Below are 22,346 nucleotides of genomic sequence, written 5' to 3'. Positions count from 1 at the left end.
TTTACTTTCCAAGTTGTGCACTGTTTCTCTCCCTAGCTCCAAGTGCATTACAAAGCATGTATGAAACAATTTTAGTAAAGTGTTAAGAGAGAACTCAAGCAAGTGTAAATCCACAGTTCATATCAGAAGGTCTCAGACATCCTACAGCATCTTCCCAATCTCAAGTGATATCTTCCAACTCATCTTTTGCCTCCTCAGCAGAAGCACTGGAGGACAGCGGGGTCGCGCACGCGCATGTGTGTACATATACATAAGTATGTATATATTCATATATATGCAGCACATGCTGTTGCAGATCTGTCTTTAAGTTTTGCACTTCTTCAATGTCAATACATCACATTTGAAATATATATAATAATTAAGTCTATCCTTGAACATAATTAAAATTCTAGTCAATCTGCACAAATTCAGAAGTGACTTGAAATCATTAATGCCTGATATCAGTCAGAGCATAAATCATCTGTGAGACCATATTAGAAACCTAGAGAAAATAGCATTTCTAGTGACATATGCTGGGATCTGACCTGCAACTTCTATATTCTAAGAGAAGTTGTAGATCAGTCATTTACCAATTTATAATGTCACTACAATAAATACATTGGAACATGTTTTCTTCTTAGAATGGAATAAGCACATTCTAACTTGTTCCTCTTGATGCTATTTGCATTATTTTCTGAGTTGAAAATAGGGATGGGCAAACGGGATGATAATGCCCTGGATTCCTGGGACAAAGCTCCTTTTTCCTATCTACAAATCCCTCCGTAAAATCTAGCTCTTTCAGGTCGTACTGGCTTATACTGCTGTGTGTCTTCCTCTGTGAATGTCCTTTAGTCTCATATTTAAAATTTGTTCTTTCACTCTACCTACTGAAAGTTGTTTAATATCTTCTTATTTGTAGCCAATCTCGCCTTTCCTAGCCTGCTGTTGTTATTCAGTGTGCTGGTATAATTTTGTGAGTTCACTGGAACAGAGGCAATGGACATCATGTGGGCTGATATTAGAGATGGAACTAAAGTCCTCAGAGCTAAAGGCATATGCCTCAACAGCTTTGAGCTGAAGAACCAGGCTGTGAAGGTGGGAGATATAAAACGTACGTCAGAGTGGGATGTATGGCTCTGATTCTGTCTGTGGGTTGCAGAGACAACTTGCCACTTGTTCTCTAAAGTGCCATATAAACATTTATAGCGTTATTTAAATAGTTAATAACAATTTTGCACCTGTGTAGGACCTTCCAATGAAAGATTTCAAAGTGTTTTACAAACCCTAATGTAGTAAGCCACACTGCACCCTGTGAATTAGAAAAGTTTTATTATCCCTATGCTACAGATGAGTAAACTGAGGCACAAGGAAAGGAAGGCAATCACCTAAAGTAATTCAGGGTGTCTGTGGCAGACCAGTGATTTAACTGTTGGGCATTGTTTCTAATAAGAACCCAATTTACAAAGTGTTGAGCATCTCCTACAATGTACCAAGATCCCTTAACAAAAGGACTTGAAGGTGCTCACATTCCCTTACAATATAAGGTAAATGTGCACTCCTAACTCTCATACTCTGCCTAGCACTTAGTCTATTATCATGCTGGCTATATCTCACCACATTGATCGTGGTAGGTTAGTGTGTCAAACACACTGTTTCTCAGGAAAGAATCTCATCAGAGCTCCAGCACTGTGCAGTAATTTCACTGATAGTACTCAATTTCTTGTTGTGTCAGTAATTCAGTACATCAGCTCATGAAACTGGGCTTCATCCTGAAGGTAGATGTTCCCCTCTACCCCTCAAAGGATAGTGTTGTTGTTCATTTGTTTAAACATTTCTTCCGAATGCAATGCATAAGATGAGAACATGAGGAATGGAAGAGCAGTTAGTATCTCCTTAATGGAACGGTCCCCAATGTGCTCATGCATATTCACTTATTATTAAATAGTTAACGTGTCTTTAAACCCATCATTTAAATCCATGGAACACAAATCACTTAAGATTTACATTTTGCTTGTGATTCAAGATTTTAAACCTCCAAGCTCTCTGCCTAGTGACAAGAATACATATCCAGGTTAACTGATAAAGCCTTTCAAAGGTACAGTCCTGCAGGCAGCAATCACATAGGATTCACATGCGGCATTACCCTCTGATTATTTTATTCCACACCCCCAGAGCAAGAACGCATCCCTAGGTGGAATACTGCTTTGCTCAGTCTCTGAGACACAGTCTCTTCTAGTCCTTCCCCTGGAGCAAGGCCCCTTACTGAAGGTGATGCCTGAAGGCGCAATCTTGTGTATACCACAATTTACAATATTAACAGTAGCAACATGTACTCAGCTGAAACAACTGAGATTTTAAATATTGAATGCATGCAATGAACTGCTTTCAGAAATTACAGAGCAAAAATTATCCTGAATGACAAACCTGACAGTCTGGCTATCTATTCATGAGCAATCCATGGACTGCAAAAGAGGCAGTTCTTTAAATATATTATATATATATTTTTTTTCATTTTGGATTATTTGCCCAGCTCTTCCCCACCTTTGTGGATGCTATTCTTTGGCCAGGGACATTTTTCGATTGATTAAACATCCTGACAAATGTACCTTTGAAATGGAACAAATATAGAGAATTTTTAATGCAAACTTAGAATTTGCAGATTATTGTCTTATGCATCAAAAATTGTGAAGGCCCAAAAATCACAGCATCAGATATAGGTCTGCAATTTCCTCCTTTTATTGTTATTACGGTAGTTACATTGGAGGTTTTTACTACAGTATGTGGATTACAATGAGTAGTTTCATATCACCACACTTGCGCAAATTCTCTCAGAAGCAGCCTGAGAGCAAAAAACCCTGTTCTTGCCCTGTTACCCGCACACTCTAGAGCACCCCAACTTTAACCTTCCATGGGCTAATGGCGTAACCCAGTTAATTTAGGCACTTCCACCCTTTTCCAGTTCCTAGGTGAAAGGCATCTACCCGTACTCAGTTCCTAGGACTCAGGGCGTAATCTTCTGTGAGTTTGTGGGGCCTTTTACCAGTGAAAGAGCCTTACACATGAATATCCTTAACCTCTATTTATTAACAGTTACCAAAGCAGAATACACATGCTAAGCACACAATGTTCACCACTCCCAATAAGGCAGAAGAACTTTTCCTGGTGGCCAATCAGGATCAGGTCATCCAGGGCTCCAGCTTTTGTATGATATGATTGGCAGGGTGTTGAGGTCTGGCAGCTCTGATCTTGGCCTGTGTCCTGGAATTAGGTTCCGAAGTACTTCCTTTTGGACCCCAGTTTATATAGTTAAACTTGGGTCCTGCTGAGCTCTACCTTAACCAATCATTTTAAACTAAAGTTCTACAAACCAGTATTTTCACCAATCCTAGCCCATTATGAAACAATTCTTTACCCAATCACACCCCACCACCTTAGTTGATTTAAATCTTGCAAAAGTAGTTATGCAACAGACAGAAACAATCAAAGAATCAGACAGAAACCATACCGATAAACAGTAGAGAAGTAGGGACCATAAAGGCAAAACAATAAAGAAGTATAGATTTCACAATCACAACTGTTGATAAGTGATTTCTTGCCAGACAGAATGCCATCAAACAAAGTTTTCTTTAAACATCTAAAATCTGTTTCTTTATGTGGTGATGGTGGGCACTATTAGGACAGGAGCGCCTCCTTAACAGCCCAATATTGCTTTGTTTTGATGCCATTTACTGCATAAAAAGACCTCAGACCTTACAGCCCAGGCTCCTACTTGGGTGATTAGGGGGAGATACATAGTGTTGCCATAAAATAGATATGGCTTCTTAGGGTCTAAGAGCTTGATCTTGCACTACTGAAATGAATGAGTTTTCAATAGTTCAGGATTCAGTGAAAGCAGGATTAGGCTGTAAATCCAAAATGGGGTTGTGGTTACAAACTACTAGAACAAGGTTTGGATTGTGGGAAGGAATGGTAATGAGATCCACGGTTGTTTGTTTGTAGATGATCAGTGCTAGCTGCGATGGGAGTATTTCTCAAAGATTCTCTCTGAACTCACCCACCCTCTTTCACTAGTCATGATAAATCTTAGGCCTGGTCTACACTGGGGGTGGGGGGGATCAACCTAAATTACGCAACTTCAGCTACATGAATAACATAGCTGAAGTCAACGTACTTAGATCGACTTACCGTGGTGTCTTCACTACAGTGAGTTGACTGCTGCCACTCCCCCGTCGACTCTGCCTGCACCTCTCATGGAGCTGGAGTACAAGAGTCGACGGGAGAGCGCTCGGGGATCGATTTATCGTGCCTAGACTAGACGCGATAAATCGATCCTTGCTGGATTGATCGCTGCCCGCCGATCTGGCCTGTAGTGAATACATACCCTTAGTGTCAACCAAGATTTACTGCTAATTTCTAAGGAATGGGTTCTAATTCCTGAGGAATGGGTTGGTTATATGGATGGGAGACCACCAGGAAAACCCAAATGCTTCACGAAATGGTGATGATATGTAGCATTCTTCCTGCTGAGTCAATACTGTAGTAACACTTGACTCACTCTTATTGTCCTTAACATCATACTCATTTCCTATGGAAGCTAATGGGAATCTTCTCATTGACTTCACCTGGGGTTGGATTGATCCCAGTCTGAGTGGGCTGGTGGAACTGCTCTCTGACCATTTGTGTTCATTAAGGATCCCATGGCATATTTTGTACAACTAGCTGAGGTAATGTCAGTATCTTGGCTAAATTCCGTCTTAAGTAATTACATTCTGCCTCCTTACATTCCCCCTGGAGTTTCAAATGATTATAGTGTTACTCACTGTATAAAGCAGTGTGATGCAGTGTTAATGGCACGTTCCACTACATCCATCCAGCTATCTATATGGAAAAGCTGCACTAGAGAATTATTTACCTATTCTGATCCAATGAGTGTTATGTTTTCTCCAGAATATATTGGGGGGGGGACATTCTCAGTTCAGTGCATGATATCGGTGTGTGTTCAACACATACATTTATATCTGCCACCTTATTGTGAACTGCTTGTCTAAATCCTTGCACAATGAACTGAAATGTAAGACCTTCCCACGGCTTTTGTCTAAAGCTACTTCCCTCCCCAAAAAGGTCACTGGGCAGTGGGGTGGAGGGGTGGGGGGAAAGCAAAATAGAATATGGACTTTAACGAAAGTTGCTGGGTGGGGCTTACCAGTTTTGCAAATCAGTCCAGTTACAGTATTTGGGAGTCTAAAAAAGGATTTAAATTTAGACTCCTATTATAAACTTTGGCCTTTAGTACTTAATTGAAATGAACCTCTGGATTTCTCGAATAGGTCTGGTCAAAAATTTTGCATCAAAGATTTTTGCTCAGGAAAAATTGAGTTTTTGATTAAACAAAATGTTACACGGAAAGAGCCTAAATTCCTCACATCCGAGTTTTCATCAGAAAACTAAAACATTGAAAACTGACCATTTTCAGGCAAAAACCAAGAAAATGTAAATATCTCCCAAAAAATTTAAGTTTCCAGTTTTTTGACAAAAAGTCAACCCCCCCGGATCATCTCCTCCCATCCCTATTTTCCAACCAGTTCTACTACTGATTTTTTTTCCATTTTAAAGCCTGGATGCTACTTTCTATCAATTGTTTAAATCTTGTGACACAATTACAAGAAGTGAAGGAGTAGGAACAAAGCCTTCCAGATGTGCACGCACGTTCCTGCGCAACCCCATGATCTCAGCAGTTACCTTTATCTTTCTTCTATTCCCATTCCCTCCCTTTATAAACCTTTTGAGTTGTGTTCATGCTTTGCCTATTTGCTATTCATTATCCGGATTGCTCAGTTGGTCGTGACTTATCTGACCCACTTATTCAGTGGGTAGCTGAAATATTTTAAAAAGGAGAATAATAAATAATGAACTGCTGGTAAAACTATTTGGCCAGATAACCCCTGGTTGCTAAAATCTATGAAACTTTTGGGATTTACAAATATTTCCATGCTTATCCAACCATTGTCCAAACACTCACAAATAATTAGTGATGTTTCTCAAATAGTGGCCATTTTTCATTAAATTTGTTTTAATCTTTTCATGGGAAGAAAAATCAAATTTCTACAAATAATCATATTGAATCAAACTCAACACTTCTATCTGTGAACGATACTAAAAAATGGATGCTATGGAAAATCCGAAAATGTAGAGGTTGTGTTATTTGTGAAACTGTTGAAAATCAGAAAAAAAAAAAGTCTTTAATAAAGCTGTCTTTTAATTTTCTGGAAATGGATGACTCAACTGAGTGCAAATCTGGCAACTTCAGTCAACATAGGCTAACACCCCAGTGGCAAAGCAACTGTCTGATACGCCTCCATTCTCTCTTTAAAATAAAATAAGTTCTGCTTTGAGAAGCTTAAAAATTAAGAGATATGTAATCAATTTTTTCCCCCTGAGGCTCCGCTTAGTTAAAATCTAATGACACAGAAACAACCATACGCACCAGAGCTCCTGAGCTTCTGTCCAGGAAGAGATACATAGAGAGAATGATACAGAGATGGGAGGGGGCAGAGAGAGATTTTTATTGGAAGCTGTTAAAGTGGTTGCTATGAGACCTTCTCCAGCTACCACAGGAACAGCCGTGAGTGTGAGGCTGATAAATCGTACCTCTTGTATCATACCTTTCTTTTTTTATGCTGCTTTTATAGTTGTTTAAGATCAGAGCAAGCACCTGTCAGTTGCTTTTTCTTCCTTCTCACTCTCCTCTGGTCCCTTGTGCAAGATGGAGCTAGAAAATGAAATGATCAGCTCCTCCAGCAATTCTTCAGCAGGCTCCAGGGAGTACAAGGTGGTGATGCTGGGAGCTGGGGGAGTTGGCAAAAGCGGTAAGTTTTTTAATTAACAGCAGGGGGTGGGTCAGAGTATAAACTTCTGAGAACAAGGTTGGCTTAATAAGGGGCTTCTCCCCCACCCCCTGTTCTGTTGAAGATTGTTTGGATAAAAAAAAAATTGAAATTAACGACTAGGGGCATGAGTCAGCTTAATTTTGTTGCAGAGAAAAATGTTGTAATATTTTTTTTTTCTTAGCCAGCCTTCTCTTTCCTTTACGGACATTGGGGTACAGTCTGCTTGCTGCTGTGAGCTTACTGTTCCGTTCTGGCAATGCCACTGTAGCGCTTTTTAAGGGGTATTGGCACCTTGGGCAGTGTATGTGTAACTTGTGGGCCTGTAAATCATCCTTCATAGAGGCATGTGAGAGAGACCACTTGCAAAACCGACTGCCAAGTCAGGTCTGCTGTGGAAAGTGAGGAGGATGACACAGCTTCCAAGTTACTTCTTTACTGTGTGTCATTATGGCTCTGCTGGTGGTACTCGCACCGCCTGTCTGGAAAGTTATAGGATGCATGTCTGAGTGTCTCTCCAGTTGACAAGGTTGATACCCAGCATATTTTAATATCGCTGTCCAGTGCTGGAAAGACATGATATTGTCTGTGGTGGCATCTCTTCAGAGGAGCTATTATTTTTCTCTGGATGAGGTTTTCTTTTTCTCAGATGTTATCACCTTTTGATTTATTCTCACTGACACTAACATTCCCTGATCTTTAAAAAAAGAAAAGAAAAGACTTTGCTGAGCATGCAGGGTCTGTCTTGGTAGCCAGCATATTTAACCCAGCAAAACAAGTATATAATTAAATCTGCTGGAAATGACCATACAACTGGGATACAGAATTTCACAGACTAGCCTCCATGCAAGTCGGAGGGCAAGCAGAATAAACAAGCTGTAAAACTAAACTACTGATATGTAGACAAGCCATGCACTGTTTGCGACCTACCTGGTAAGACTAGATGACGATAGTTATATTTTAAGCAGTGAGGATATCATTCTGTATATCCAAATGCTGTAGCCAGTGTTCCATTTGGTTTTAGTTTTAGGGTTGCATCCTTTATCTAAGAGGACTATACCCCATAAATATTAATCTAACCAAGCAGGTGACAATTTTTGCAGTGGTATATTGAGAAATGATTGCTGTTCACTACATAAAACACAATTGGGCTTCTTATGTTATTTTACTGCATGTATTTCGCAACTCACTTTTCTGCAGCAAGCAGGATCTCTGTGAAATATCTTTCTATTGTAACTTTCAACAAACCGATACTTGTTTTTGCTGAGAGTATCCCAAAGGTGGCAGCAATTTTTTCTACTTCATTTATGCAAGCACCATTTATTCTAAAAGAGTAGTTCCCCAACTACTGTGACATTTCAAAGTAAAAATATACATGCTGCAATATTCATAATGGAATTGGATTATGGGAGATGAATCTCAGACACAAATTAAGGAAACTTCAGAGGGTTAATACATTTCTAGTATTTGAAAAGTCATGATGCCCTCATGAAGCTTATTCCAACTAATCCAAATCTTCTTGCTTTGGAAATTAAATTGATGGTTTCATTTAAACAAGACTTCTAATATTTTGGAATTTCCTGATCCAGCCCTGGTTGGAAGCAAGCAAAGCAGATGGAGCATGTGTGTGGAGCGGGGCGGGGGGATTAGAACAAGGAGCAATCATCTCAAGTTGCAGTGAGAGAGGTTTAGGTTGGATATTAGGAAAACCTATTTCACTAGAAGGGTGGTGAAGCACTGAAAAGGGTTATCTAGGGAGCTGGTGGAATCTCCATCCTTAGAAGTTTTTAAGGCCTGGCTTGAGAAAGCCCTGGCTAGGGTGATATAGTTGGGGTTGGTCCTGTTTTGAGCAGGGGGTTGGACTAGATGACCTCCTGAGATCTCTTCCAACCCTAATCTTCTATGATTCAATGAAAATTAAGAACTATATTGCACGCCCCATACTCACACTGAGTAATATGTTACTCCATAAACAGCCTCACTGAATTCCATGGGACTACTCATATTGTCAGTTATTGTTCAACATGATTAAGGAGTTCACAATCTGTCCCCATATGAACATTTATTGACTATGGAAAGACATAGATTTTGTTGAATTTTGTGGTAAAGTTCAGGCAATTCCTTATCTGATGCAAAATAACTCATAGACGCTAAGGTCAGAGGGACAATCATGATAATTTAGTCTGACTTCCTGCACGTTTCAGGCCACAGAACCACACCCACCTATTCCTATAATAGACCAGTAACCTTTGGTTGAGTTATTAAAATCCTCAAACCATGATTTAAAGACTTCAAGTTATTCATCCCTACATACAACACAGATATTGGCAGCTAGGGAACCTCTACTTCCCCACAGTCATTCCTGGCCTGGAAACTACACAGGAACTTATTCATTTGGTGCCACTGGTGTATTATGAAATCACTGATATAAAAAAAATCCTGCAGATAAGTTTTTCTCTTCTTTTAAGCATCTGCACTTCTGCCTTTGTATTGATTTGTAAGGAGGAGGGAAGAAATATAATAAGAAAATATGTCTTTAAAGGGTTTATGACACGGCCAAAATCATACAGCATTGGAGAGCTAACTACCAAAAAAACCCACTGTCTTAAGATGTCCCACCTAAGTTTGCAAAGCCAAGACTTTTGGTTGCTTATCTTAAACACAATAAACTCAACGAGCAAATGTATGGCTTTTATTTATCACTAAGGTGCTTCTTTTCTAGACTCGTGCCCAGTTCTGCTTTCATTTACCACCACATTAGTATTATTGATATAAATAGAAGAAGAATGTGGCCCAATTTTACAAGTGCTAGGGAAAATATCTGCAATAAAATACCAATTGTTGTTCAAAAGAATCACCTGCTTTGGGATCATAAGAACATAAAAATGGCCATACTGGGTCAGACCAAAGGTCCATCTAGCCCAGTATCCTGTCTTCCAACAGTGGCAAATGCCAGGTGCCCCAGAGGGAATGAACAGAACAGCTAACTTTCACCAGGCTGGCAAAAAGTTTTGATCAAATCTAGATGGAGTTTTGAATTAACCTGGAATGATTTATGGCTTGTACAGAAATCATGTGAGATTTGCTGTTAATCGTAGTTTTGGAGGGGGGAAATAACAGGTGAAATATGCTGAAGTTTGTTCCTGTCGTGAATGTGAAAGTGAAATGTGGATGTTGTGATATTGTGATCAAATCCAAAATTATAATGTATATACAAATTCCCATGAAGATGGCAACAAAAGTTGATTTTAGTTGGGGTTGATCTTGCTTTGAGCAGGGCATTGGACTAGATGACCTCCTGAGGTCTCTTCCAACCCTAATATTCTATGTTTGAAAAGCCAATGGAAAAATAAGGGCAGAAGTCAACTGAAAATTGATCTGTTACCAATAGAGGTGACAGATTTCTGCTGAAAATCCTGGTCCAGGGAGAGATGAAATACGGCTGGAACCCCAAACCTGAATGCTTTCTATCTTTAGGTGGAGTCATATTTGGGATTTGAATCTCAAGATTTGGTTCTAGATTGGAATGCAAAATTAGCAGGGGCCTAGTTTCTGGTTCTGATTGGATAGTGCTGAACTGTTTTTCTTGCAAGATTATGTCCCAAAATGGCAGATATCTTAGAATAGCCAATCTCACAACACTTATCCCCTTCAGTGTAGCAGAAATCTTACAGGAAGAGCTAATGACATCTTAATGGTGGGGCATCCAGAATTAACCCTAGTTCCTGAACCCAAATCTTGAATCCTATGCTAAATCCCAACCAAAATCAGATCTGAACATCACCTCCTAGCTCATTGCTAGTTAAGAACAGTCATGTGTTAACTTCAAAAGGTTTTAAGGATTCTTAATGTAAGGTTCCCAAATTTGCAATTTCATCCCACAAACAATAATTGCCTCTATTTTACTCCAGGGCAGGGAGAAGCCAGCTTTGTTTTATGAGCTTATTTCAATTAAGGTACAGAAACAAAGCTACTCGGGCATATTATAACTGGGCAAATCGTTTCACTATAGTTAATGAGGAAGTGATATTGTTCTGTTCTTCAAAAGTAAGCTGACCGCTATATATTATGTTTTGAAAAGAGAGATCCCTTTCTGAGTTCTAGAGGAATATTAAAATGTTATTTCAACCAGCTTGGGGCTGAGTCCAAGTAAAGCCATTCATCTTTCAGTGCTTTGATTCAAGATGGACCCACAGTCTGCACTTTGAAACCGTGCTGCCTTGGAGGCCATTTGGACCTGAAAGCAAATTTTGCACTGGTCCTGTCTTATAATGATCTGTACTAGGGTGACCAGACGTCCCGATTTTATCGGGACTGTCCCGATATTTACTTATTTGTCCTGCATCCTGACCGATGTTCGGTCAGGATACGAATTGTCCCTATATTTAGTGCTCCGGCGCACAGGCAGAGGGGGCTTGCTCTCCCCCACCCCAACTCCGCCCCCTCCTTCCCCCATTGGATTCCTTCCCAAATTCCTGCCCTTGCCCCGCCCCCAGCCATGCCCCCTCACTGCCCCATTGGATCCCTCCCCAAATCCCCGCCCTGGCCCCGCCTCTTCCCCAAGCACGCCGCATTCCTCCTCCTCACCCCTCCCTCCCAGGCTTGCGCTAATCTGCTGTATGGCGGTGCAAGCGCTGGAGGAGGGGGGAGAAGCAGGATGTGGCAGCCAACTCAGGGGAGGTGGAGGCAGAGTGGAGGTGAGCTGGTGTGGAGGGGCGGGGCATGGAGCTGCCGGTGGGTGCTCAGCCCCCACCAATTTTTCCTATGCTCTGGCTTTTCTTTCTTTTTTTTTTCCCTCCTCCACCGGCTCTTGTTTTTTTTTTTTTTTTTTTGCTCTTCCGGGACCCCCCCCCTTCCCCCCCCCCCCGCATCCCGATATTTCACATCTCTCATCTGGTCACCCTAATCTGTACTAAAATCCCAACTTATCCTGTGTTGGTTTGTAAGGTTCATAAACCTTAATTAGTCTTTTGACAAAGTGTGTGTGTGTGTGTGTGTGTGTGCGCGCGCACATGATAGAGAGAGATTGGGTTTGTTTATAAATATTATTCATAGCGCTGGGTCTGGGTGGTGAGTCTAGTTCCAGGAGAGACCCCAGCTAAGCAATACAGTCTAACCAGCTTGGTTTAACCACCTCTTTTATTCAGTAATACACAAAAAAAACCAGCCACTGAATTCTGGAGGCCATTCATTTCCAGCTTAATTTTAACACCACCAATAATAATTAATTACAACACACTCTGTGAAACATTTGTATAAGCCTCTCAGCTAATTATTGCTAAGCATAGCATAAAACACAAACAAGTTGAGCTATCCTAACATTTGAATAAAATAATTGTGCCTCAAGAGGGATGTTATTTCCTAAAGGATGCTTCAATGCTGGTCAGATTTGTCTATGTCCTGATAGAAGTCAGACCTGCCTGGCTGCATGAAGATGATCGGCAATGTTACTCATAATACCATTTAGACAAAGCCAATTTATTGGTGGTAAAAGGTGCTGGTGTATTGGAGTTGCCCCCTCACCTGACCTGAAGGGATCATGTCTTGGGTCAGAAGTAGAGATCTTCAAAAACTTTGCATTGACAGAGTTTTTTTAGAATGGAAAACGGCTTTTTTTCTCTCACAAGAAATGAGCATGTTTGAGAAATGTTCAGGTTGGCGCTGGAAAAATGAAAACCTGATGATATAAATGATGATAGGTTTAGCAACCCCAAAACCCAAATATTTTCTGCCAGAAAACCCACAACATTTTTGATTGTCGGGTGTTCAACTAAAAATCAGAGAAATTATGAAGAACATGTTTTTTGTATGCACACACAAAGAAAAATGCCTTTCCTCACCCGATCTAGTCAGCGGTATTTAACTGTTCCACAGTCCATTCATTCTGTTTGTTCTCTCTGATCCTGACAGCTGCACAAATGCCCCAGTCCTGCAAACATGTAAGCAGGTGAATAGTCCACTGATTTCAGGATATTTTTGCAGAATCAGGACCAAATTGGTAACCGTAGCCCTAGCTTTTGGGAGGTGAAAAGGTATGCTCTAGAAACCGGACTGAAACCACAAACTCATACCACTTCAGTTTATAAACAGCCTTTTAGTGGGGCAGTTTCTCTGTCCTGCTCTGCTCCCTCTCCAGCTAGTGCAAAGGAGTAGAGACTGGGTGTGTGCTTTTCCCAGGGGATTTCTTCAGTGGTGGGAGGTCCCCAGGAAATGTAGTGACATTATAACCAGCTTGTATACTGCCTGCCTTACAGGTACACCACAGGGGATATGTTAGGAATTTGGCTGTAGCATTATGGGCTCTGGCTAAGCATAGCTGCTGGATTGTCCTTTGGGGACTATTGCCATGAGGTACAAGTTAGAGCAGCCCCCAGGGTGCTCCAGGGCCAAGCAGAGAACCAAATCTCCTGGCTCACTGAGCATAAACGTGATGAATCAGACAACCTGGTCCAGTAACTCCAGTAACAGTTTCAAAGTTCATATCTGCACTTCAAACACATTGGGCCCAGTTCATCTCTTCTGTAACGCCAGTGAATTTAGACTTACTAGATAGGTGTGTCACAAAACATATACAATATGCAACGTACACAACACAGTACTACATTTTGCACAGTATTAGGTCTTAATCCTGCATTGTGATCAATACAGGGGCAGCACTCACCCTCTACAGATCACAGTGCAGGACTGGACCTTTGTGTGGTATTATACAATAGATCACAGCTGCTCAAGACAGGGATTGATTTTTCTGAGTGGAAAGTGACGAGCACTCAGCGGATGCTACTGAAACTGAATAATAATAAGAACACATACAGGATTGTCTCTGATCAATCAGTAAAACTCACCCCTACCATAACATTCTGCTCCTTCCTTCTTTTCTAACCCACCTTCAAACTACCCTTTTAAGAGAAGGTCTAGGAGAACAGACTGGCCTGGGGTGTCAACAAATGTGAGCTCTGCTGAACCTGATGGGAATGGCATGTCAGTAGTTACACGTCTCAACGACTCCTTTAAACATTTCAATAAATCTGTTTGGTTATGGTACAAAGTGGGGGTGGGGGTGGGAGAGGGGATGCCATTGAAAGTAGCTGCAGAAGTAAAAACTCAAAAGGTGTGGTTGTGCCCCTCGCGGGTGTGTAATTTTTTATCCTATGCCAGGCTATATACCGTTGGGTGCAGCACAGGGGAGAAAGCAACTTTTAGGAGGCTACTGTTTCCTCTCCCCCATGTATGTGAGCAAAGCCTTGACTCTGCCCGCAATGTGCCCGCCTGCTCGACTCAACCAGCACAGTGGAAGAAAGAATCTGTACCAGACACAGGATTTACTCACGTTACTTGCCCTCAGAGGCGAGACAGGGACCAGACTCTTACTCCTAGGCCATGTCTATGCCCAGACGTCTGCTGGCATAGTTATGTCAGTCAGGATTGTGAAGAGAAGAGATCCCTGGCCAACACAGCTAAACTGGCAAAAGCCCCTAGTGCAGACAAAGCTATAATTGTAACATTACACTTTTATTAGTATATTTTATAACAGGGCAGCCTGCCCCTTCAAAGACCAGGAGGGTCAGCCCTATACAATTAGCCCTGCCTTGCTACGGCATTGCTGGATGCTTGGATTTAAGAGGAGGATGGGAGCAAGTTCTCTCCCAGCCCAGGGATATGTCCCAAAGACCAACCCACCTGCAGAGATGGTGTATGCAACAGACATACCAGGGGTGACAGTAGCTCCTTCCTATGCTACTCCACAGACTCATCTATGAGGGGCTGGGTGAGATCTGAGGAGAGGGTTTCTGTGGCTGATGAGCACGGGGCAGAGGTCTTTGCCCAACAGAGCAGCTCTCAAACTCAGATGACAAAATGCTTGCAGGTGCAGGAACTGGCTGTGCTCCAGGTAGCAATAAGTGTTGTAAAAAGGGGGATCAAAGGCAAGCATCCCTTGTAGAAGCATAGAAAGCAAGAGATGGGTTCTCTAACGAATGGGAAGCCAGAGAAAGCTGGATTTAGAGACCAGGTCTTGTTTACTGAACAGTTTAAAGACATTCTGACAACCCCAGAACAGGCCCCACAGCTCCAAGAGGGACTAATGTGTAGTCTAGTGACAGAACTGCGTGAGTCCTTGGCAGAGATAAGGGCCAGGGAGCAGTAGCTTGAGGCCACGTGATGTGCAGTGGCACCCCAGACGGTCCCTTATGGAGAAGCAGAGGATTGTAGTCCCTGGCTCACTCCCTGTCAGTATACCTGAGGTCAACTGTTATAAGACCACCAGGAGACTCTAAGGGAGAGGAGCCTTCTAATCTCAATGGTCAGTAAGCTTGAGTGGGAGCTAGAACATCTACAAGCACAGACCCCAACACAACCCTGAGGCAGAAGACATAAATAAATCAGGTCTGAAGAGTACAGGAGAGGCCCTCCTAGATTATAGAGCTTGCCCTCGGGCTGGGCAAGGTTGGGGACGTGTAATGAGTGACCTGGGGCCAGTCAGTCCTGTTCAGTAAGCTGTGTCCCACAACACCTGTGCTGAGCGTTGGACTTAAAGGAGGAAAGCCCAGCAGTTGGGTGCTGACTGGGGAGGAGAGCAGCCAGACTGCTCCTACCTGGGGGCCGGAAGCCTGCTTGAAGGCTAGGAGCTGTCTGAGGAGTGTGCCAGCCAGAGTCCTTTGTAGGAGGGTGGGCCTGGACTGGATGGTTGAGCAGATCAGAGAACGTGTACCTGCTGGTGGGTGTTGAGACAGCCCGTTGCACCTTGGCCCTGCCTGTAAGGAAGGGGGCTGGATGCCGAACCTGTCTAGGCCAAAGATTTCTTTCCTTTTGTGCTTTTGCTGTACTTTATCTAAGGGACTCTGTTACCCTGGGAGGGGTTGAATTTTCTAATGTGGCTTGGCTGGAGTCATATCTGTGGCTGGAATAGTCCAAAGAACATGGTGGGGAAACTGAGGCAGAAAGGCTGCAGTGCCAAACTATGCTGCAAGGGGGTGCTCTGGGATGGTGAGTCTTGTTGTAAGTTTCTTCCTCTTGGGGTGGGGCTGGAATAAGATATACCAGCAAAAGCAGTTTTGCTAATTTACTTTGCATCCACACTCAGAATGCTTTTCTGGTCTAGTATACTGGCAGTCCTATACTGGCATAAAGCAGACATGGCCTTAGACACAATCTGGTTCCTGATCTGCTCCTGGTTAAGCACAACTACACACTGCCCCTTACTTAGACTTTTGGTAAAACCACATTGTAGCCCCAAAAGGCTTCTAGAGGTTAAAAAGTGTGGGTGAGATTCTGTCACCTGCATTCTCACGGAGTTCTACCTTCTAGGATAAGTATGTCACACTGATCTCAGAGAGACAATTGGAGGACTAGGGTGGTGGTCTGCATGAGTTAGCTTGAAAAACAGTGGCCCTTTAAGTGCGTACACTTCTAGCAGATTGCAATTAATGGTGGCTGACTTTGTCTCTGTTTCAGAAGCCATTTTAACTAACAGGTTCAGAGTTTACTTTTGTGCTGCTGTTGCTGTACAAACTCCTCTGTTTCATAGTGAGTGAAATGTGAGCCATCCCTGGATTAATAAATAGACATATTCATAAATAAATGTTCCCTCTCTTTTCTACTTAAAGAACAGTAACATGTTTGTTATCCACTCGGCAGGATGAAGCACATGGCTCATTCATTTATTTTATGAATTTGGATAGACATCAGGGACAGAATTGTTTGCCTCAGGAATGAGAGTTAAAGCTATTTCATTATTGTGTCTGTTCATGCCGTTCAGTAGCTGGAGAAGAGGAGGATTCCATTGTGGCTCTTGTGTGTACATTTAATAGGATGATTTCTGTAGGTCAAATACCAATTGGCTATTGAGAACACTATAAGTAAGACAGGGCCGGCTCCAGGGTTTTGGCCGCCCCAAGCAGCCAAACAAACAACTAATTCCCTGGACGACCAGCAGGAGGTGCCGCAGGGGTGAGTCCGGACCTCTTACACATGCCTAAATGTTTGCAGGATGGGTGCCTTCCTCAGTGTCTCTGATTTACAATCCTGCACATCGAGCTTCTGTATGGCACTCATGAAAAATGAAAATCAGCCAATCACTGTGACAATGGTCGGGTTTGGAATTGAGGATTTGGTTCATCCCCGTGCCCCACTGATCCAGGGTCTCCCTGTCACACAAACTCAGGACAGCTGAATCATGATGTGATGTGAATGTAAGTCACCAGTGGTTACATGAACATATCTGGTTTTCACCTGCAGACTAATTCAAAGAGGTTTTCCAGTCACTACTGTAGATGGGGACTATGTTGCTAGTTTTCTTTTCACTTCTAATTGGTTCTTAGTAAGGAAAGGAACCCTTTTGACTGTTGAATTGTTTACACAACAAAAGCAGTCTAGCTACAAAAGCCTCCATATGGAAGCATTTCTGTCCTGCTGGTCCCAAGTAAACTCTGAAATAAGGAAATAAACAGGGCTGCTTGACAATGATTGGGCACTGTCTGTCCCTTTGCTATACACCATCTGTGAGGCAGCCACAGGGGCTGCATTTTCCATTCTAACCCATCCCTGCTGCTGAGCCAAGCCATCTGCAGTTCAGGGCACATAACTGCTGTAGTTAGGACGAAGAGGGGAATTCATTAGAGACCCTTCAAAGCACAAACACAAGAATCTGTGTTTTGTTTGTTTGTCTGCTGCTTTCATCTACTCTCCTTCTATGCTTTCTCTTTCACTTCCCTGTCCCTGCCCTTATCCTTTTCCACTTTTAATTTCTCCACTGACTTTAATTAAATTCCCTCTAAACCTGCAAGCTTTTATTTTGTTTTTCCTGTATAAAGAGAAGCAAGGGAAGTCGTCAGACTCACACAGTTCTACTGACTTGTTCTGCTTGTATTGAAAGCTCTATGCAGGGGCTTAGTTGTGTAGCACTCACCGACTCGGGAAGCCACCCTGCTGCAGTTTACTCACCGCGTACCTGACAGTGGGTCAGATCCCAATGGAGTGAGACCTATTGATGTCAGCTGAGGAGCAGGCTCAAAATATTTCATGTCAAAGTTGCCTTGCTTGCCTGCCTCCTCCCCTATCAATACACAGAGGTGGAAGCTGTAATTCAATGAAAGAATATTCCCAGAATTCTATGCAGTGTAGCTTAGCTTAACGAGTCGGTGAGTGCTACGTCTCTTCGTCCCAGGCTATTAGAGAGACGAGGTTGGTGAGGTAATATCTTTTATTGGATTAACTTCTGTTGATAGGGAAATGAGCCTTCGAGCCACACAGAGCTGCTCTTCATGTCTGGGAAAGGTACTCCGAACGTCACAGCTAAATGCAAGGTGAATTTGATCACTCTATATCCTGATACTTGACCTATCAGTTCACATTCTCAAAGGAAACCTGCACAACACTTTCAAAAGATGAGCCTGGGAGCTTAAATTCATAACTCTGCTAGACACTAAGTCATGGACTAAACAAACACTAAATGTTTGGATTATTACAACAATCGGTAACCCACTAACCTCCTCTTTTTATCCTATGACTGCAGAGGTGTTAACGGCCCACGCTACCCTGAATGGTCCCATAGAATATGTACTAACTACTTATGCTAAACAATCTGTACCACCCTGCATTTTGCTGTGATACTTGGAGTACCTTTCCTAGACCAGAAGACGAGCTTTGTGTGGCTCAAAAGCTCGTCTCTTTCACCAACAGAAGTTGGTCCAATAAATGATATTACTTCCCCCACCTTGTCTCTCTATTCCAATAATTGTTCAATTGGTAATATGGTGTTTGCACCGTACCAAGGGCAACCCAATTTTCTGCAAAAAATACAACTCTCATTCCCCATGTGTCCACACTAGTAAAGATCATTAACTTGACTATTTACAGAACGTAAAGAAAAAAGGGGGGACCAAATTTAAATCAATATTAATTGGATTCCCCCCACATCCCAATAAAGTTTTTGATCACAGCAGATTTTAATCATGATCAGTTGGCATGATGCTGCATGTGTTTCCTCCCCGCCTACACTGACCTACAAGGTCATGCTTGATATTGTGTCATCTAACTTGAGTTAGATGAGAACAATTTGTGTTCAAACACAATAAAGCTTTATAATATAGACAAGCCCATTCAAACAGTTTGTTTGCTTTGTGCAGCACAAAAGAACTATGATTGGAACCTCTGTCCTGGGTTACGTGGAATGGTGCACAGTGAAATACTTTCATTTCAAAAAGCGTTATTTACAATGTTTCATATTTCCTCATGAGATCTCTGGATTCTTTAAGGCTTCTTGTTGCTGCCATGGAATCTGGATACCCCTTGAATGGAATATGCTTAGCTCATGCCAATGGCCAAAATCTACAATATCTTGACTGCAACTTTCCTTAACTGTCTGCAAAACAATACACCGGAGCTGCAGATTTTTAACTCAAAATGCTCACTGCTGTAAATCAATAAAGCCATATTGACTTAGATGGAGTTATGGTGCCTTAAACCAGCTGAGCATCTGGGTCACAGAAACCTAGAGCTTAATCCCTTTGATGAATTGCTTTAACAAAAACGTGACTTCTTTGCTATCTACCTGTGCTCAGGATTGCTAAAAAGCAAATTTAAAGTCACTTCCTATGTGACTAAATAAAATTCTCTGTCTAAACAATCCCCTGTGTAATGGGCATTCTGCCTCAGCTCTGGAGGAGGAGGTGGAGGAGGAGATGAGAGGTCAAAATTGGGACTAGATGGAAAATAACAATTCTGTTTCATGTAAAACTGTGCAGGTTTCACAAGTTGCTTTCATTTTTCATTAGAATGAAACCAAAGCCTTCCAGTTCTTCCTGTGAAAAAACATGGATGGAAGAGCCCTTTGAGAATAGTCAATAGCTCAGTGGTTAGGGCCCTTCCTGAAGATGTAGAGGACGTAGGTTTTAGTCCTTACTCTGTCAGAGTTGGAGCTGCGACTTGCATCTCAGTCTCCCACATTCCAGGTAAACTCACTAACCATTGGCTATTCTGCATTTGCTTGCACACTGTCTTTCTGAATTGGGATATGCAAGGAAGTGGGAGAGCAGGATTTATTAAGAGAACTAAATAAGGCGGGAAGAGGATTAGTCCTAAAATTGAGAGCACAACAGTAGATGAATAGATGCTGGAATATATAAAGGACACAAATGAGAGAGAATAATAAAAACAGATGTACGTTGGAGGGGGATAAGGTAAGAAGAGTATGGTGAGAGAGAGTTTAAGACAGTGAGAATTACTCAGATCCCACAACAAGATTAATGGGCCTCTGCTTTCTGTTCTTACAACATCTACCCCTGTCAATGCTAGCTGCACCACTCCCCTTCCTGAAGGCTGCACGCTTGTGACACCTGTCCTAAGCTGCCAGAACTCACCCCTCTATATTTTGCTCCCAGTGGGTTGGTTTCCCAGTAGCCTTTGTCCACTGGCTCAAAGTTGACGTAAGAAGTAAGAGTTACTCTGCCACTATTAGCAAATGAATCACGAACCTTTCTAGGCCAATCCTTTTCTTCCAACCCTGCCAGTGCTTTGGAACAAACTCACCCAGCCTCTAGCAGTGATGCTAGCTTATATAAATGCAGTGCCAGAGAGAGCAGTGATTCACTTTGCTGTGTATCGCCCACCTGCCTCCAAAAGTGGGGTGTGGGAGCATTTAGGGACCAACTCTGAGTAGGACCAAGTGCCTTTCAAAGTCAATGGGAATGTCTCTGTACTTTGAAGGATCAAGCCCTGAGTGCAAATAGAATAATGCTTCATATCACTACTTGGATATATCTCCCCCCACCCCGCAGTGCCTGAAAATACAATCAGGCTCTATTTATTCCCAGCCCAAAGAAGCAAAGTGAAAATGTGCCACTGTTTCTCTTCTTCTCCTAACCTTCCTTGTAAGTGATCCATCAGATACACTCACTCTCCTTTTTATCATTTATTTAAATATGCACTGAAGTAACATCAACCTACTCCTATTAAAAAGGGGGAGAGATGGCTGTAAGGAGAGCTATAAAAATAAATTGCCAGTGTCTATAACCATTGAAGAAAAAAAAACATTTCCCTAAGATATAGTCAAGTAAAAATTATTTAAATGTAAAATAAGTAAAGCACATTTTCACCTGTTTATTGAAAACTAGTTGTTAAAGCCCTGACATGTTAGTCAAGGATGAATTATTGAAGGCTCTGCCAAACCCATTGAGATAACCACTTTCCACTGATTGACAGTGACAATATATGAAAGGAATAGAATATTTGGTGATTGAATGCCTTTCATTCCTCAATGTCATCCGCTTGAAAAGGACTATGGATCAAATCAGTTTGTGATGTCGGAGTGTTTATTTTTAACGCATGCCTGTCCCTGCTGGATGAATCTCAGTCGTTTACATTTCTTAATCCAGTAGTTACTTGGTTTATCTTAGCTGATGTAAAGGAGCATAGCTACACCGAAGTCAATGGAATTATGCCAGTTTGCATGAGCAGAGCGTCTTGCCCCTTGTTCTATAATTAGGTAGAAAACATAAGAATTAGGGATCCTGCATTGGCACCTTATTCTGTGAGGTTCTAACCACTTCCTGTCTGGTTCGGAGCACCCTCAATTCCCAATGAAGTCAATGAAGCTGAGGGCACTCAGCACTCATAGCACTGGGACCCAAAGGGAAGCCTTTCATATCTATGCTGTGAATACATGCAGAATAAATACTATGATGTGTGCCTGAGAGCGGGATAGAAATTAGTTAGATTATCGTAGTCTTTGCTATGACACCAAGACTGCTCCGATAATGACCCAGGCAAAACAGAATACATAATGGCAGAAATGCTGCTGGGACATTCCCGAAAGGATTCGCGGTGTTCATCAAAGCTTGGTTCAGGTTCAATGGAATGGACAAAATCTCATGAATAATTCATTTTGAATCTAGTGCATAAACTGTTGATGGAAAACCAGAAAGTGCTTCACAATGGAATTATTTGCACTTGTTTCTCTCCCCACCCCCAAGCCCCTTCCTTTGCATGGACTTTACTGCTAAGTCTATGGAAGAATTGATGAGGGCTGTGGTAGAGGTAAAATAGCACCTATTTGTGTTGTGGGGGGCGGGGTATGTATGCAGCCCACACTATTATTCCCTTTTATGTTTCTCATAAACTACTTTTAAGTGTAGTGCTTGTTAATAAAAAAGTTATTAAAAATATGGGGGAGTTGAAAGGCTTTGATTTGTAAAAAATTGTGTACTAGGCATTTTTCCATTCTTACTATCAACTTTCTGTATATTCCTTTTAGAGATTTAAAAATCACACACATGGTAGTAAGCGGTAGCTTTGTGACTAATATTATTTGCATTATCATCATGCGTAGGAGCCTCAGTCATGGACCGGGTTAACTATAGATAGAGTGGGACTTATTGTTCCCTCTGTGGCTTCTGAGTCATGTCTGTTTTGCTCGGTGATAAGTGTCAGCTCAGCACAGCAGAGTCGGAATGTGTAACTGCCAGGGATATATGGACAAAGCAAGCTCTG

The 22,346-nt window shown here is 42.0% G+C and overlaps 1 protein-coding gene across 1 annotated transcript in view; it reads left to right on the top strand.

The window, feature by feature from the left end:
- The first annotated feature begins 6,581 nt into the window (after positions 1 to 6,581).
- The window catches only part of RIT2 (Ras like without CAAX 2), a 264,634-nt gene continuing 248,869 nt past the window's right edge, over positions 6,582 to 22,346 (top strand). The window contains exon 1 of the mRNA XM_034774843.1: positions 6,582 to 6,845. Coding sequence (XP_034630734.1) covers positions 6,743 to 6,845 — 103 coding nt within the window. The 5' untranslated portion in view covers positions 6,582 to 6,742. The remainder of the gene's footprint in view (positions 6,846 to 22,346) is intronic.

Source organism: Trachemys scripta, chromosome 6 (assembly GCF_013100865.1).
Source record: "Trachemys scripta elegans isolate TJP31775 chromosome 6, CAS_Tse_1.0, whole genome shotgun sequence".
In the NCBI taxonomy this organism is placed as follows: Eukaryota; Metazoa; Chordata; order Testudines; family Emydidae; genus Trachemys; species Trachemys scripta.
This window is presented reverse-complemented; position numbering and strand designations above follow the sequence as displayed.